The following is a 19,044-nucleotide window of genomic DNA, read 5'->3' as shown; positions in this document are numbered from 1 at the left end:
CTTTTATTTAAATGTGTTTTAAAAAAATTTAATTAATTCTGATTTCTTATTCTTTTTATTATTAATACATATATGTGTGGGGTAGAGGGTGTCATAAAGGCAATAAATTCCAGCATCATCCAAGTGCTAGAATTGAAAGGGTTGGAGCCAAGATTGTACCTTGATCCATTTTAGTGATGAAAAACTCTTCTTAAGAAGTTATATTGTCATGGTCATCCGAAGCAAAAATGAATGAGGGGTGACAGATGTGGCAGAATTTGAAGAAAACAGAACCATGCTATACTCTTGTTGTGGATGAAGAAAGCACTTAGTATTCATTGAAAATGTTCTCTTTTGCCTGTGTGTGATGAGAATTTGTCCATGACACAAATTTATGTATATTTTAAAATTTTATGTTCTTGTATTCTTTTTTGGTCTTAATCCTCCAGTTCATAAGGGGAAAGAGACTCTGAATAATCCGATAGTTAAGTAAAATCTGAACAAGAATTGTTATGTCTATGTATTCTAATTGAATCAATCCTTCAATAGTATTTTAAAATTTCAAATTTGATGGTGAAATTATTCAAAACATTGAATTTCTATTACATTTTTAATATTTGTAAGTTTTTTATGATTTGAAATTACCTGATTGTCCCTGAAAAGTTAGTGGTGTGGGGAGAGGGGGGAGGGGACTTGTGTGTTTAATAATAGGTTAGTTAAAGGTGATTTGACTCTGGTTTGTACCATTAAGCTTGACAAATGGTAAGATGACTCAATATTCTAAGGAGTTTTATCACTGATCAGAGTGAAGCTATTGTGTTTATCCTTTGATGACTTGTAATACCACAATTGAAGTCTACACTGTGTTTTCCATTTTTCACATGCAGAGCAAGCCTATATAGTATTTCTAAATTATAGACAATTGGTGATATTTGAAACAAGAACTAGACATACCAAGGTATATAGATAATGACCTTTGTCTTTGCAATGCAGTTAGATGCAAAGGTAAACTATCCGATCATTGTTGATTCTAGCAGAGAAATCATCAAGCAACTCAACATGATTGACCTTTATGAGAAAGACTCCACTCGCAAGTATTTAGAATGACTTGGGTAATGCGATATGTTACTAATTTATAAATGGCTAAGAAGATGAATATGAAAAATATCTTAAGTGATTTACATCATTTACCTTTAGTCCTTTAGTGAAGCTAAATCACATAAATTGGTACAATACTTCTTGCATTTCATACACAAAACTCATCATCTCCCCAGTTATAAGACTAATATAAGTAACTCCTCTATTAGGTGAAAAAATAGCTGAAATATATATATTACACAAAAATTGAGTATCACTTAAGCTGAGGGAGGAGGAGTATGGAAGATTGAATAAAGTAGAAATGGGTATATGAGAGTGTTGCAAGCATCTTGAAGAAATTGTGGATGTCATTGATCCAAATTTGGAAGAATCCCAAATTCAGCATGCCTTTAAAGCAGTTGAAACATGATGAAGTTTGGCATGGTTTCATTTGACTGCTCTCATTCATGATACGCAACACATATATCAAGTTTATTTAAGTATACTACTTAGTTATATATACTGCTTTCACCAATTTATATACTTTTTTTTATGCACACCAATGTACATATACTTGGATGCCTATTCGATGTTCAAATAAGAAGAATTTCAACATAAATCACAATTCTGTATAATTTATCATTTATCAAATAAATCTAGTTCTAATAAAAACAAGCTTTTTCTCATTATCCAAACTCCGTATTAGTAATAGAAGCATACTAATAGTAGGTATATCAGTACACACCAAAACAGTGTGTTTTTTTCTTATATTTTTTCAGTGGGGAAATTTTTCCAATCTCTTAGTCAGTACCAAGTCTTTCCAAATGACATGACATACGAAAAACTAAAGTATTATATGGCACAAGTAACAAGATAGATCCATGTATATAAAACAGTTAGTTTAATTTCAGAAGTACTTGCAAGTTGTTCATCTTGTTATAAAATCTAAAGGCATTATAAAATCACCAGCTAGCTGCACCTTCGAGAGCCACTAGATTATTAATGCTCCATTTCACTTATCTAACATGCTTCTGCTAAGTGCTTTAGATATCTTCAATGATTTAAGCTCATCTATCAACTGAATCAAATTGTTGTAAGAGTGTCCACCCACCTCTATAGTCCTCTTGGCAGCCTCACCAAGTTTTCTTGCTCTCTTCCTCATTTCTTTGTTCTCTTGGCTACTTCCCATCAAAAGCACCACAGCCTTCGCTATCTCTTCCCTTCTCACCATTGCCTCATCATCCAAGCTCATCCAAAACGTGTTTTCTTTCACTCCGACTGGGACTCCAATCTTCAACACATCAACTAGCAACTTCTCATTGTAAAATTGCTCAGCAAACACTGGCCACGCGATCATTGGCAAGCCGGCACTCACACTTTCAAGAATGGAATTCCAACCACAGTGAGTCACAATGCCTCCTATGGCAGGGTGGTCCAATATGAGAAGCTGCGGTGCCCAGTTCCATATGATATAACCCTTCTTGATTTCTTTCATCTTCTGCTCAAACTCTAGCAGAAACCTGTCTCCTTTATTCTCGTTTTCATCCTTTTTCCTTATGAGCCAGATGAAACTATGACCAGAATGTTCAAGCCCATGAGCCAGTTCAACAAGTTGAGCACGAGGGAGCCAGACGAGGCTTCCAAAACTTACATAAAGTACAGACTCATTTTGCTTAGAGTTAAGCCATTTTAGCCATTCTGGCTCTTGTGCAAGTTCCTCCTTTTGTCCCCTATTGGCCTTTCGTTCATCATCCTTGTTAACCCAGGCTGAAACTGGTCCAATATTCCATGATTTGATCCCCAGTGTACTCTTATGAAGTTGCTCATAGTCATTTTCGAGTTCATGAAAACTATTATACAGTGCGCCATAGCTTCTAGTCTCTGATTCAAACATTGCATCAAAATAGCCTGTGGTTTCATTCTTAGTCCTTTCCCATTCTGCTATCTGCAGAGGGGTCATCTCTATTCTTTGAGGCAAACCAGGAATTATAAACTTGTCGGTATCAGAGGCAAAGCTTTCATGAGGTCTATGCTTCCTGATAGAATGACTAACACAGTTGGAGAAGTAGCTTGAGCTGTAAAAGCAAATCCTTGGAATGCTTAGTTTTTGAGCTGACTCCACTGTCCAAGGATAACAAAAATCAGTCACTATACAATCTGGTTGCAAGTCTCGAAACAGAAGCTCAATTTGATCTTTGAGCATTGATATTCCATGACTGATTTGACCCAACATTTCTGGGGTAGTGCTATCTTTGATGTTTTCAAGCCCGTCAGGGAGACCAACTTGGGCAGATGGGAATGGAACCACTTGAGTTCTGATGCGGTACCCACAACTTAAGTCACTGTCTATTGCCTTTTGGAATGTTAAAGCATTAGCAGGGGTAGTGATAATGGTAACACTAACACCATGCTTGGCAAATACTCTTGCTGTGTCTACCATAGGGATCATATGGCCAGGTGTTGGATAAGGAAGAAAAAGGACATTGAGTTGGTGGTGTGATTGAGCTTCCATTGATTTTACAATATATGAGGTTCTATTCCTTGGGGGAGATGCTGCTTTAGAAAGAAGAAAAAAAAAAGAAGCTTGGAGAGAAGTTTTTGTTTCTGTGATATAGAGAGAATATATGGTTTTAATTTCAAGCCTATGTCTGAAAAATAAAATAGAACCATACCAAAAGTAAAATACCAGAGATCATAATATAGGCCTAAACCAATAGAAGAAATTCCCAGGAAGAAAAATATAGTAGAAGCATACCTTGTCCAGAAATCTCCTTGGAAATTTTCTTCCTTTTCTACCGAGGATGGTGTATGTGTTGTTTGTCCCTTGCTGAAAAATTCTACATGAGCTAGTAATGTAAGAGGAAGAGTTCTCTTTGTGCTGGCCAATACTTTCTTGGATTTCCCGAAAACTTAAACAAAGCCTGCATCTCTTTCAACCTTCCCCAAGCATCTTTCATGTGGTAAGTTCTGTTTGTTTTATATGATCATTTGACTAGGACAAGTATCGTTTTTTGTCTGTTCTGTCTGTTGTTTGTTTGATCATTTAGCCTTCTCTTTGATGTTCTTGACTTGTGCATTCATTAGTTTCTGCTTTGATCAGCTTGTGGAGTCAGTTATTTTTAACTTTGGTTCAGTTCTAGTCTCCTCACATCTAGCCATTTGGCTAGGACAAGTATCATTTTTTTTATCTGTCTTGTCTGTTGTTTGTTTGATCATTTAGCCTTCTTTTTGTCGTTCTTGACTTATGCATCCAATAGCTTCTGCTCTGATCGGCTTGTGAAGTCAGTTATTTTTATCTTTGGTTCTGTTCTATCTCCTCACAACTCAAGGACACAGAACCTATAGAACACTAGAAAGGTCACTGTTAACTTGTTTTTATTGGCATTTTAGCACGTTCCAAGATTAGAAAATCTTTCCAAAAAAAATAAAAATTGGTCATCATTCATACAGTTTTGGTTATGAATTTAAGTGCTAAAATGATTTTGACTGACTACACTTTACAAGGGTCAAGATGATAATTGAAGGGTAAAAACGAAATGAGCTTTTAAATTAAATATACTGCTTTGTCCCATTTTTTTTCACATTTCAGTGAAAAGAAAATTGTTCCATTTTGATTGTCAATGAAGTTTTAAATATCTTTTTTTTCTATTACTCCAAGTTTTAAACATTTTCCCAATGCATGATGACTCTCAATTAAGCCTTTGTTCATCCAATTACCAAAATAGTCTCCATAAAACCATAGGGATAGGACTGCCCAATGTATGAGACTCTCTCCTAATAGCGCTTGGGGAGGGTAGATATATGCAGCCTTAACCTCGCAAGGGGAAAACTGTTTCGAAAATTTGAACCCATGACCTCTAGGTCACAAAGCAACAACCTTGTTGTTGTGTCAAGGCTCAACTACTGTGCATAAATTCTATTCTTACAGCAGTATATATTCTTGCTATTATATTTACTAAGAAGCTACACGAAATTTTGTGCTTTCAGTATATTTTCTAGAGAAGTCTTTCAAATAAACTTGCTGCTAGCTAGCAACAGCTGTTTAATTTTATGGTTCATCATTCATGTCAATCCCAAAACATCGAAATATGCCATGCAAGTGTCTTGGTAAAAACTAAGACATCATTCATGAATGAATGAAAACATCTCAGTCTTTATTTTATGGTTTGTTCCCCCTTTTACTCTAGATTAGGTTATTTTTTAGCATTGTAACATTTGGCTATGATTGATTGGCCTCCTCCTAGTTCAGTGCAACTCTGCATGGTTTCTAGGGTTTAATAGGATTTTATCGCCGTTTTATAAGGGGTACACTTCTATTGATGCTCCCTCCCTTAACTGATTTACTCTGGCGAGGCAATTTTAATTGGACTTTTCACAAGCTCAAGAGGCTTTCTCCACTCTTAAGAGGGCTATGATGGAAGCCCCAGTCCTTGCTCTGCCTGATTTCTCCTTGCCTTTCACTCTCAAGACTGACGCTTCTGGTGTGGCTATAGGAGCAGTTCTCATGCAAAAGGGACACCACATCCCCTTCTTCAATAAACACTTTTGTCCTCGTCTCTTACGAGCATCTACTTACATCAGGGAGATGCATGCTATAACCTCTACGGTTAAGAAATGACGACAGTATCTTCTGGGTCATCAATTTGTTATTTTAATGGATCACAAAAGCCTTAAAGAATTGATGTCTCAATCCATACAGACACCAAAGCAACAAGTGTATCTTTCAAAGCTTTTGGGGTACCATTACACCATTCAATATAGAGCAGGGTGTTAGAACATTGTTGCAAACGCTTTATCTCGACCTCAGGAGGAAGCTTCGTACTCTCCATGCCTCATTTCACATTCCTGGATGATCTTAAACCGACATTGCTGAAATCTGAGGAATATGTAACTCTCCTTCATAAGATCCAATCTGATACGCACCAGGGGAATTTCGGGATTATAAGGTCCACATTGGCTTAATAATCTTCAAGAACCGCATTTGGCTTGACTCTACTTCCCCTTATAAATCCTTGCTCTTACAGGAATACCACCAAACTCCACTGGGAGGTGGGCGTTTTTTAACCCCTTGCCCGTATACAGGAAAATTTCTACTTGCAGGGAAGGCAAGCTATTGTTAAATTGTTCATTGCTAAGTGCTCTACTTGTCAACAAAAGAAGTACAAAACAAAGGGACCTGCGGAGCTTCTTCGACCAATACCAGTTCTGTGACACCTTCTACCCCTCACATATATACTAACAAAGGAATCAAAATTCAAATATTAATTAAAAGTATTTTTTTTAAAACATTTTTAAGTACAAGTCTTTCAAAGGGATAAAAGGCTCACATTCACTTTCTTCTACATCATATTCAAACTTGTCCAAATAAATAATAAAGTCATCGGCTCAAAGAAGTCGTCTAAGACTTCATACAATTAATATAAAATCCTATACCCCAATGTCACATCCTATCAGAGTGTTGTGTCTTGACATCCTTCAGCACAAGGTTCCTTAAAGAAATTCACCTAGTCATCTGCTCCCCTGAACAGAAAGTTCAAGATCATCACAAGATTCAAACACAAACAACACACGAGGAGTGAGTTATCGCATTCCTAACTAATAGAGAAGCAAGACAACTAGATATACATATCATATAAACCAAATAAAACTTACTTACACATAACTCACGTAATTCCAGCACTTTGTCATTCAAAGTTCACTTTTCATCCATCAATCACAATTTTCAATCATCAATCACATTACACAAAAATCACACACTCTGATCAAGACATAATAACACATCAATTTCATAATAAACAATTACCAAGCGCATGAGACAGTTATGCTAAGACTCAAGCCTATATGCAATGTGGTACCATGTCAGTGAAAAACCACCCTAGGGCGCTTAGGAGTACATAACAAGACACACCACATAATGCGTTTGTCAAGTCACTCTCACTAAGTAAGATCATAGGGAGACCAGTCAGGGTCACGATATTTTACGAGAATGCTCCAACCATATGGGATCAACATAGGCTTAAAGGAGCACTCAAACTCGGTGACCTCCAAGGCCTACACTCCGAAGAGCCCGTCAGGGTCTCTCCCTCCTGATTCAGGTCCAACCCCTAAAATTATTTTAGCACACAGACACTGCTCGTGAATTATACAATACCCACAACCTCACACTCGTGTTTTAAACACGTAACACATATTGCGCTACAATTTAACACTGATTCCTAAATAGGAAATCTACACTTTTCTTTAACACTGGTTTCTAAATAGGAAACCTACACTTTCTCTTTAACACTGCGCATTTACACTTTTCTCAAGATAACATTGGTCGGGTTATTGTACAATTTACAGTCTACAACACAAATAATGTCACATCAAGAGTTAATCACACACTTATTCACAACCAAAACTCATTCACAATTTCACATCTCATAATGTCACAATCCACCATCACATGTTTTCACGTATCTCACAATTCAATACATGTCCTACTTTACACTTTTACTCAATCTCAATAACAATATTGTGATCTCAAAACAACATGTCATTCCACAATTCATCACATATTTCATTCATAGACATTGCTCATGAATTATACAATACCCACGACCTCACACTCATGTTTTAAACCATACAACATATTGCGCTACAATTTAACACTGGTTCCTAACTAGGAACCTAAACTTTTTATTTAACATTGCGCATAAACATTTTTCTCGATATAAACATTGGTCGGGTTATTATATAATTCACAGCTCACAACACAATTAATGTCACAATCAACCATCTTATATTTATGTGTATCTCACAATTTATCACATTCAACTTTGCACTTATATTCAATCTCCATAACAATATTATAATATCAAAGTAATATATTATTCTACAATTCATCATATATTCGATTTATTACTTTTATACAATTCCAATCATAATTTCATAATTCTAATATAACTATTTATTACACTAATATTATTCAAAGCACAACAAATTATACAAGAATATTTCTTAATCCACGGGGAGTAAAAATCTCTCACATAATTTCACATAATCATACAAGAAGAATTTCAATATAATAAAATATCCCAAAAATGAACCTCAATTTGACCCTCTAAGGATCTCTACGCATATTCTTACCAATCCCCAATTGTGAATAACTCATCTCTTACCTCTAAGCGGACTCACTCACGTGTCTTTTGACAGCAATAGTCGTATCTCTAGCAATTTTCTGAGATTCCTCAATTTTTTCTCTGATTACTTTGATAGAGTTCGCAAACGTTAGAGAGAAAGAGAAAGGATTGAAGCCTCCATTCTATATTGCTTCGTGCGATGCATATTTCTCGCTCCACAGATATTTATTTGCAAATCTCGACGGTGGAGGTGTTCTGAATTGGATCTCTAACAACATATCAAAATTTCACGACAATCCAACGGTTAAAGAAACCGTGATCGCAGTTTTACCGAGATAACTCTGGGTTTCTGCGGGAAAGTAAAAGGCTACGATGCGAAGAATATTTCTCTCATCTCAGACATGATATCGAAATTCCCAACGGTGAGAATGCTTGGAATTTGGTTGCGAACCTGGTGCTTAAGTTTTACGACGATCCAACGATTAATAATTCCAAGATCTTCGTTTTTCTGAGACAGGTTTGGTGGTCTGTGGGAAAAGGAGAGGGTTTTAAGTGGAGAAAAGAGAAAAATGAAAATGAGGCAAAGAAGAGGAGACACCTGACTTAACATAACGATTTATACCTAGTGTACTCAGTCTACTATTTGTTCTATATCTATTTATTTTTACTAAAAAACTTTTTAAATTTATTCACGAAAAAAATGTGATGTTACAAGTTCGATTGGGAAGAGTTGTCATTAGATTTTATCACGGGGTTACCTTCTTCACAAGGGAACACTGTAATTTTGGTGATTGTTGACAGGTTTTCAAAGGGAGATCATTTTGGGGTATTGCCAACTCATTTTCCTACTTTCAAAGTAGTTCAGTTACTCCTTGACCTTGTTTGCAAACAACATGGTTTCCCTCATAGCTTGGTGTCTGACCGGGATCTCTTTTTTATCAGCAAATTCTGGAGAGAACTCTTCAAGTTATGTTGTACCAAGTTGCGCATGAGCACTTCGTATCATCCCGATGGGCAGAATGAAGTTTTGAACTTTGGATGCTGTTAATGAGAGGCCCAAAAGGAATGCACCCTGGCCCATTCGTTATAGAGATTGACCTTGCGAGCGCATTGCATTATTAGCTTTTATTTTATTAGTAATTGATAGCTGTCAATTCTCTGTGAGAATTATGTTATTATGTTTCAGTGTTGTTGTCATTCCAATACTTGCATGAAGTGGTATATATACTGAGATAATGAATAAATGAGGCAGGGAAGAATTTATCAGTAAAATTTATCTAATTTTGGAGGTTCCTTGTCCTCGAATTCAAGGAAAATATCTGTGTCTATCAAAATTTCTAAAGAAAACCGTCTTCATTCTCTTTTTCATCCTTTTTGCGTACCACCCAGATGAAACTATGATAAGAATTTTCAAGTCCGTGAGCAATTTCAACAATCTGAGAATGAGAGAGCCTGGTGAAGCTTCCAAAACTCATAAAGAACAGACTCAATTTGCTTAGAATTAAGCCAGTTTAGCCACTCTGACTCTAGTGCAAGCTCCTCTTTGTGTCCCCTATTGGCCTTTTCTTCATCACTCTTGTTAGCGGAGGCTGAAACTGGTCCTACACTCCAACACTTGACCGCCTTGGTGCTATGATAAAGTTGCTCATAATCACCTTCAAGTTCATGAAAACTGGTGTACAGTGTCCTGTAGCTTCTGCTCTCTTATTCCTTTACTTCATTTATAAAATCTGAGAATTCATCCTTAGTCCTTACCTATTCTTCTAGCTGCAGGATAGTCATCTCAATATTATGTGGAAGGCCAGGAATTGAAAACTTCTGGGTATCAGAAACTAACTTTCACGAGGCTTATGCTTTCTGATAAAATGGGTGGCACAGCTTGCGAAGTAGCTTGAACTGTAAAAGTAAAGCCTTGCAATGCCTAGTTTTTCTGCTGACTCCACTGTCCAAGGATAAAGCACATCAGTTACAAGACAATCTGGATGCAGATCCTGAAATAGAAACTCAATTTGACCTTGGAGCGTTGACATTCAATAAATGATTTTATGAAGCATTTCTAGGGAAGTGCCATCTTTGATGTTTTCGGCCCCATCAGGGAGACCAAGTTGGGCTGAAGGGAATGGAACCACTTGAGTTTTGATGTGGTATCTACAACTGAAGTCACTGTCTATGGCTTTCTGGAATGTCAAGGCATTAGTTGGGGTAGTGATAATGGTAACACAAGCACCATGCTTGGCATAATGCCTGACTGTATCTACTATTATGTGTTAATTATTAATTTGATCACTAGGCCGGTTCTGTTTCACCTCGTTATTTTTGACATGTTTCTTTCATTAGCTTCTGCCTCAAACGGTTAGTGATAATTTTATTTATTGTTAACTTGTTTTGTAATATCCCTTTCAATTGTCTCTTATTCTTGCTTTCTCTTTTTGTTTTTGTTGGGATAGAGACAGTTAGAATAGTTATTACACGGTCCAAAACTTGACTAGCATATTTTAAGTTGAAAGAGTTAAAACTAATAGTATGTCAATGTTTGTTTCTTTGTTTTGACGGCCAATAAATTTTGATAAAATTATTATCAAACTGCATAATCAGGGTAAAAAATAGGTGGACTTATTGATGACTATGGATTATGCATATATTTTGTTCTCTAAATACTTGTTCTACTTAAACAGCCAGGAAAAACTAAAGAAACAACATGGAAATTTGATATTTTTCTAGCAGAGAACATGTTTCTATTTTATCATCTGACAAAGTCCAGCATCAAAATCTGAATATTCATCATCTAATAGTTTCTCAGAAATGGCTGAACCAAACCAAAAAAGAAAAATAGTTCAGCTCCCGGGTCTGATTATTTTAAATGGCAGTTCTAGAATAAGTCAAACATGGCCTTCCTTTCAGCCTCATTATTCTGTAGGCCAATGATGTTGTCATCATATATAAATTGTAATTTATATTAAAATATATAAAAGTAAATATAATTAATAATGGAAAATATAATAATAACTTTTATGCTTCACTGGTTCATAATCAAGAAAAAACTAATTTATTAATCGCATTATGAGACTTGTATTAAGATATTATAATAGGTGAAGAATCAGTAAACATTTTGTTGGTTTCATGTGAATTTTACAATTTATATAAATAGATTGGAATATTTGTGTGATGATTAAATTTCATTGACTTTACCATCAAGCACATATTGGATAGTTCTAATTAAATATATGGAGGAAAAATTTTGCGGCTCATTGTTGTTTTACTGACTCGAACAAGATTGTCTCTTATATGATGCAGCACAATGTGAACTTTAAGTGAGAACATCTTCTTAAAAGATTAACACACAAGTCATAAGAGGGTTATGATGCAGCAGAATTTAAACTTGCTTATTCTACTTTCAACTTATTTTTCTCATTACAAAGCTTATTGCATCTGTTTGCAGGGAAACAACACTTCAGAACTACACACAATCAATGCATACTCTCATGATCAGAAATTTGAATTTCAGACAGAAATAATCATATTACATCAAAGTTTGTAACTTTTGCTAGTAATTGATCATTCATTTTCTACTGTCCTCAAAGCATCTTTAGCGGTAGATCCCAAATTGCGAGATCTTAGATCACTTTTTGATAGACCCCATAATGTCATGTAAGATTGAAGACCTCTTAAGATCTGTTTTCTTTAGTGATAAATCTCATTTTAAGATCCTAAACAATTTTTTTAGGTCTCACATGGATCTACTTTTAAAAAAAAATTTCCTCCCCTACCCTAACAGACACTTCCTTCTTCCAATACAATTTTTTTTTCTCTTCTCCCAACATGGACTTCCTTTTTTTTTTTCTTTCTTTTCCTTCTCCTCCTTCTCTCCTAACCTTTGTTCTTCTCCTCCCCTCCACCTTCTTCCTTCTCTTTCCTCCCTCCCCTTCCCCCTCCCATCCACGGTGATGGCGTCCCCCTCCCCTCCACGGTGATGGCCTCCCCCTCCCCCTTTCTCTCTTCTCATACACTGTTTCTTTCTTTCTTCTTCCTCTGCCATGGCCTCCCTCCTCGACGTTGCGGCTTTCTTCTTCTTCCTTCCCCTCCTTCACAGTCATGGCCTCCTTCTCTCTTCCCCTTGCGCGACCTTCCCCCTCCCCTTCCTGGGACCTTCCCCCTTTTGCGACGCTCAATGTCCAGTCAACAAAGGTATATTTTGTTTCCTTCATCTGTTGTTCTTCCATTTTTCGGTTTTCTTCCTTCTTCCATTGTTTTTTTTTTGTTGTTCCTACGGGTTGGTTTTTGCTTTAGTGATTTTGTTTGTATTTTTTTTTAATATTGTGTAAAGATCTTCAAGGTTCTTCTACAAAAACTCATTTTCCACCTTGGAGATCTCTACACTATCTTTATTACAAGATCTCTGCAAGACCAAATCTTGAACACAAGATTCTTGCTCAAGATCTTGCATTAAAGATGCTCTTAAGCTTCATTTCTTAATAGGAGTTCCACTTGATCCACATCACTTAATATTTCAACTTTGTCTGTTTTGAGCAGCCTACCAGGCTCCAACATACAACTTAATTCCCAAACCTTAAAATCATGTCAAATTGAATACACAAGATTTAGAAGACTAAAATCAATGCTAGGACTTAATCCACATTTCAGGATAAATCCTGAATCATCCACTAGTACAACACCAACCTAAAGGAGAACAAGACATTATATCTTAAATCCAATAATTGAAAGTCATTAAACATAATCAGTGGCTTCAGAAATACAACTCACATTACTGCACTTAAGTAATGGAGATGTAGTAGCTTAGGGTATTCGAGGCCCCTAGCTAGTCCTCCCTGAGATGCAGAAGAAGCCGAGAGGGGAAGGGGAAAGAGAAATACGAGATATATAGAGAGAGAGAGCTAGAGTTTCTAGAAAGAAGAAGCTTTATTATCAACATAACCTCATCAGTGAGGGAGATACAGCTTTTATAACCACTGAGTGGTAGTTACAACGTCCTAACGGTCTAACCGTAAGCCTCAACAACTGCTTCTTCTCGAACCTTCATGCGTCAGTTACCATCTTGCATGCATTCCTCAGCTTTGTTACGTCATCACGTAGTCCCTTAGGTGTATTAGGGGGATACTATGCCTCTTGGGCCTTTCTGCCTGCACCTCTTCGTTCCTATTCGTATCATCCCCACGCCCATCAAACAACACCTTGTCCTCAAGGTGGTGCATTGCTTGAAAAGCCATCCATTCCTCCCATAAAGTCTCGTCTGGATGAAGGCCTTGCCACTGAACTAGCACCAGATGCTTGGGTCCTGTCTCTGAGGAAATCATTTTGTGAGCTAGAATCGCTAATGGAGTGGAAACTGGTTGATTGTCCACCGCCATCCGAGGCAGCTCAGCCACCGCGTCTGAGGACGTCGTACCCTGAAACGGTTTCAAGTTTGAACAATGAAACACAGGATGAATTTTCGAATGATCTGGCAAGGCTAGCTTATAAGCTACTGGTCCCATCTTTTCGATGACTTGAAATGGCCCATAGAAATGACGTGCAAGTTTTGAATGGTTTGCACCCGCGGCTGTGGTCTGAAGGAATGGCCGCAGACGAACTAAAACCCAGTCACCTACTTGAAATTCATGATCCCTGCGATGCTCGTCGGCGATGGCCTTCATTCTTGTTTGGGCCTTGAGTAACTTTTGTCGTAACAAGGTGAATATAGCCTCTCTTTGGCTAAGCAAATCATCAACCGCATCCACCGTGGTGGTGCCTGTCACGTACTGTGGAAATGCTGGTGGTTTACGGCCAAACGTGACCTCAAACGGTGTCATTCTGGTGGATGAATGAACTGAGGTATTATAGGACCACTCAGCCCATAACAAAAAACGACCCCATGACTGCGGTTTCCTATGAACGAAGGCTCGTAAGTACTGTTCGATGATCCTGTTGGCTACCTCCGTTTGCCCATCTGTTTGTGGGTGGTACGCGGAGCTCATCCTGAGCTTAGTGCCACTCAGGCGGAACAATGCTTGCCAAAACTTGCTGATGAATAGGGGATCTCGATCAGAGATAATTCTTTGTGGCATGCCATGGAGTTTTCTGACGAGCTCCATGAAAAGCTGAGCAACGGTTTGCGCCGTATGGCTAGGAGGGAGCATGCCCAGGTGCAGTCCCTTTGAAAATCGATCAACAATAACAAGGATACAAGTATTGCCACGATAAGCTGGAAGACCCACGATAAAATCCATGGAGAGGTCCTCCCATGGTTGCGTCGGTACCGGTAATGGGCACAGTAGACCTCGAGGCTTGGCTGGTTCATACTTCACTAACTAGCAGTCTACGCATTGAGCTACAAACTTGCGAACATCGTTATTCATCGTCTGCCATGTGAAGTTTTCTTTTATTCGCTGCAAGGTCTTTCGAAAACCCATGTGACCCCCAGTTGGTGTTTGATGAAATTATGTGATTAGAGCTTGAATGAAGGTGCAATCTGAAGGAAGCCAAATGCACCCCTGGTGTAACACAAAACTGGGTGTTAGCACGTATCCTGGATACTCTGCTGGGTTCTCTTGGATCCTATCTCGTAGGGTAACAAACTCCCTGTGCGTCTGCAACTCTCTGGATAGATCTTCGAGGAAGATAAAGTGTGGCATGGAGAGGACAAAGTAAGTACCATTGGGTAATTCTGGGCATCGTGACAACGCGTCCGCTACCACATTCTTCTTTCCCGTCCGATATTGAATAGAATAGTCAAAGCCTAACAGTCGTGCCAGGTAACGGTGCTGCTCTGATGTTTGCACCGCTTGGTTCATCAGCTCCTTTAAGCTTCTATGATCAGTCAAGATTATAAAGTGGTGCCCTAAAAGATATTGCCTCCCTTTTTTAACAGCAGTGGTGATCGCGGCAAGCTCATGAACGTAAGTAGAAGAAAAGAGTAGCTTGGGGCACCATTGCTTGCTGCAAAAGGCTATAGGGTGTCCTCCTTGAGAGAGCACTGCACCCATACCCGAGCCCGAGGCATTCTTTTCGATCACGAAGGGTTTCGTGAAGTCAGGCAATGCAAGGACTAGTGAGTGTGTCATTGCGTGCTTTAGTTTGTTGAATGCAGCCTCAGCTTCGACAGTCCAGTGAAATTCTTCCTTAGTTAACAGCTTTGTAAGTGGTGTGGCTAGTGTCGCGTAACTCTTTATAAACCTTCTATAAAAGCCAGCAAGGCCGAGAAACCCGCGAAGAGCTTGTGCAGTGCGAGGTGTTGGCCATTGTTGAATGGCTTGCACCTTGTCTGATAACGGCTGAACTCCTTCGCCGGAGACAACATGACCGAAATACTCAATCTTTTGTTGAGCAAAAGAACATTTCGAGAACTTGAGGGTGAACTCTCCTTCCTTCAAAACTTGGAACGCAATCTCTAAGTGTTGCAGGTGATCACTGAAGGAGCGACTGTAAATCAAGATGTCATTGAAGAAGACGATGATGTATTGGCACAGGTACGACTGGAACAGACGATTCATGGTGGCTTGGAACGATGAAGGCGCGTTGCATAGTCTGAACAGCATCACGCGAAACTCATAGTGGCCATGGTGCGTTCGGAAGGTTGTTTTACTTATGTCTGATTCCTTCATTAGTATCTGGTGATATCCTTGCATTAAATCAAGCTTGGAGAACCAGATAGCGCCTCACAACTCGTCTAATAACTCGTCCACCGTCGGGATGGGGAAACGGTCACGCACGGTGATGACATTCAACGCCCTGTAATCTACGCAGAACCTCCACGTTCCGTCGCACTTCTTTACCAGTAGAATAGGAGATGAAAAGGGGCTGGAACTATGCTGTATATGACCACTACGAAGCATCGCGGCCACTTGTCTTTCAATTTCTTATTTCTGGAAGTATGGGTACCGGTAAGGTTTTACATTGACCGGAGCTGTGTTAGGGATGAGATTTATGGGATGGTCTGTTGCTCGAGATGGAGGGAGATTGGGTAGTGGTTGAAAGATGGAAGCGTATTTGGTGAGCAAGGTATGGATTGCTGGTATGGTGTAAGCTAAGGGTAAAGGTTCTGGTGCCGGAGAGTCAAGCTGAATGTGGAAGAAGGTACTGGTGTTACCTGTGTTTACTAGTCGTCGTAGCTGTGATGGCGAAATCTGATCAATGCTGGTATCGCGATCTCCTTTGAGTTCAATCATCTTATCATTGGAGATGAATTTCATGGTTAGAGTGGCGTAATCAGTCAGAACAGGCCCTAACGACTTCAGCCACTAAACTCCGAGTACCACATCAGCCCCACAAATTGGTAGAACATGGAAATCAACCAAGAAGATATGTGATTGAATGTGTACCGTGACCTCGTTACAGACTTGGTTACACTGAAGTTCCTCGCCATTTCCCACCGTCACACGTAGGGTGGAAGTTGATTGCGGCGTCAACCTCAACTTCGTTACCAGCTCTTGCTGCAAAAAATTGTGTGTACTTCCTCCATCGATGAGGATGCGTACACAATGCTGCCCAATGATACCAGTAACCCGTAGGGTTTCAGGAGCTCCTTGTCCTGAAAGTGCATGGAAACTGATCTAAGCAGGAGAGACTTCCTGCGAGGTTCATGGTGATGATGGCGGTGATTCCGGCGAAGGCTCCGCTTCAGGTAAGTAGTTATCGTCCTCTGTGACAAACAGAAACAAGGACGAGGTGCACTTGTGTCCTCTCGTATACTTTTCATCACAATTAAAACATAATCAGTGGTTTCAGAAATATAACTCACATTACTGCACTTAAGTAATGGAGATGTCAACTTAAAAAAAGTTTTAAAGATATGAAATAATAACAAATTAAAAAAATGTTTATAAATAAAAATCATTAAAGGACATTATGAGCAAAGGCATAACGAGGCTCACATTCACAGGACATGTACAAGGAAAGTAATTAACAAAGGTTAGAAAACAATAGCCGGGCTACTGTCCTCGATTTTGCATAATAGATAAACATTATTAGTCTCTGTTTAGCTAAACATTCGAACTGTGCTTGTCTAGTGAGAACATGGCAAGTCCTAAGTCCTATTGATTTATTATGCTGTCCAGAAGCAAATACAAATCTAGGAAATACAAGGCTTAAGCGAAAAAAATAAAAACAGAATAATATATAAAATACTGCCTTTGCAAAGATGTTTCTCCATATAGCATTTCACATATTCATGGTTCCAATCCGTAGTAGATCTAAATGCAGAGAAATTGAAAAAAGGACTAACTTTGTCTCCTATTCCAATAAGAACACACATACATTAAGGTCTTTCTCAAATCTGAAGAATTATTGAATTAGTAGACGGCAAATTAAAGTTCAATAATAAAATCTGAAGCTAGAAAGGATCATGAAGAACTAGCGTACCAAAAACCCCACATGAGGAGAAAGTCGTAATGGTAAGAAGTATTTACACAAAATTGATAAGCAAAGGCTACAACTAATTCTGAAACGGAGTCAGAAAAAAAAAAAAGAAAAAATGGCAGACATAGCATAGAGACTTAAATTTTCCATATCAACAATTCATAACAAAAGAGAAAAGTCTCATTAATTTTGTTAGAAAAGTATCGACCATGAGTCTCACTATATGTCTGAAAAGAAAATCACTATCTCACTAGCATGGTTTTTTTTACAGGAAAATGGTAATTTATTAGAGCCAAGAACAGAAAGCTGAAAATTGGCATAACAAGTGCCATAATTCATTAGAACCAAGAACATAAACCCTGTACAGAAACATATTCAGAATCAGAACAATAACAGTGGAAAAAGCTTGTACGTGTGTAATATACCCGCACCAATAGAACAGATCACCGATACAAAATATAAAAAGAAAGACAGCAAAATTTGGCTAATACGCAGCAAAGTATCCTACATCCAAACAGAAGAATTTCCTTTATCAGACAGAAGCTACATAGGTATATTACCGGCAACATAGGTGCCTACTAACAGTGGACCAAAGACGCTAAATTTAAAAAACGTGGAGACCAAATGTACAATAAAATTTTCTCATAGACCCTTATTGTTTGACACAAATATTGGAATTGCATTGGGAGGTCTAAATGTTGTTTTTTCTTATTTCTCGTTTGATCAATAGTTGAATTGAATATGAATGAAACAAGATCTTGAATTAGACTCCCTTGACAAACCAGATCTCATTTAATTCTATGTAGTATCTTTTTATCAGCTAATTAAGTCCATATTGACATCAAAATAAAAACAATCAAACCTGTTTGTTTCTTAGCTAATTCTATATTTAGGAATCAAATCTTACTTTCAGAGCTGAGTCTATATTTTGGTAATTAATTTCACCGCTAACTCTATAATGACAACAAAATAAAATAATAAAACCAATTTGTTTAGGAATTAAATCTTATTAGGTTAATATGGTGTGACATGGTTAACAGATATCCATATCCCTTAAATATGTAGTCAAGGGTTCAATCCCTAATTCATGTGTATGGAAAAATATCATTAAGTCTCTGATGAATATTGATATTTCAACAGATTAGTTCTTAAGTTTCACACTAGAGATTTTTCATGTTTACAAAATAATAATTTTTTTTATTAGGTTTCAATTTAGTTATCTTGTCAAATGTTGAATTTGCTTAAATTATGTTTAGACTGTCATAGTGCACAGTTAGAAAAACAAGACTAGAAAACCCAGCATTCAACTACTAATTAATGACAAGGTCCCACTTAAAAAAAACATTTCTTCACTTTCACCCTACACGTGTTAACCTTACAGTGTTTTTTCTTTCCGCCCAAAAATGTCTACGTCACAGGCATTTATTGCTTTTATTCGTGCATTAATTGTGCAACATTTATTGCTGTTGTTAGGCATTTATTGTATGCAGAGGGGATTGAATCTCGATTCCACTGT

At 37.8% G+C, this 19,044-nt stretch overlaps 1 protein-coding gene and 1 pseudogene across 2 annotated transcripts; both read right to left on the bottom strand.

Annotated features, from left to right (window-relative positions):
- Window positions 1–1,788: 1,788 nt before the first annotated feature.
- LOC100792302 (soyasapogenol B glucuronide galactosyltransferase-like) lies at window positions 1,789–4,053 on the bottom strand. 2 transcript variants are annotated; one of them, XM_041011708.1, is made up of 2 exons: window positions 3,812–4,053; window positions 1,789–3,609 (listed from the first exon to the last, which is right to left on the bottom strand). In XM_041011708.1, the coding sequence occupies exon 2, from the start codon at window positions 3,566–3,568 to the stop codon at window positions 2,069–2,071; it is 1,500 nt and encodes a 499-aa protein (XP_040867642.1). In that variant the 5' UTR covers window positions 3,569–3,609; window positions 3,812–4,053; the 3' UTR covers window positions 1,789–2,068. The 2 variants fall into 2 exon arrangements, with proteins under 2 accessions (XP_040867642.1, XP_014625894.1); XM_014770408.2 differs by having other exon boundaries at window positions 1,841–3,660.
- Window positions 4,054–9,254: 5,201 nt separating this feature from the next.
- On the bottom strand, window positions 9,255–12,397 carry LOC100817657 (soyasapogenol B glucuronide galactosyltransferase-like; annotated as a pseudogene).
- Between the last annotated feature and the right edge of the window lie 6,647 nt (window positions 12,398–19,044).

Source organism: Glycine max, chromosome 18, assembly GCF_000004515.6.
Source record: "Glycine max cultivar Williams 82 chromosome 18, Glycine_max_v4.0, whole genome shotgun sequence".
In the NCBI taxonomy this organism is placed as follows: Eukaryota; Viridiplantae; Streptophyta; class Magnoliopsida; order Fabales; family Fabaceae; genus Glycine; species Glycine max.
The sequence above is the reverse complement of the archived record's forward strand: the minus strand, read 5'-3'. Positions and strand labels throughout refer to the sequence as shown.

Excerpts from the sequence above, each read along its gene's own strand:
- LOC100792302 (XM_041011708.1), bottom strand. The coding sequence starts at position 3,568 with ATGGAAGCTCAATCACACCACCAACTCAATGTCCTTTTTCTTCCTTAT.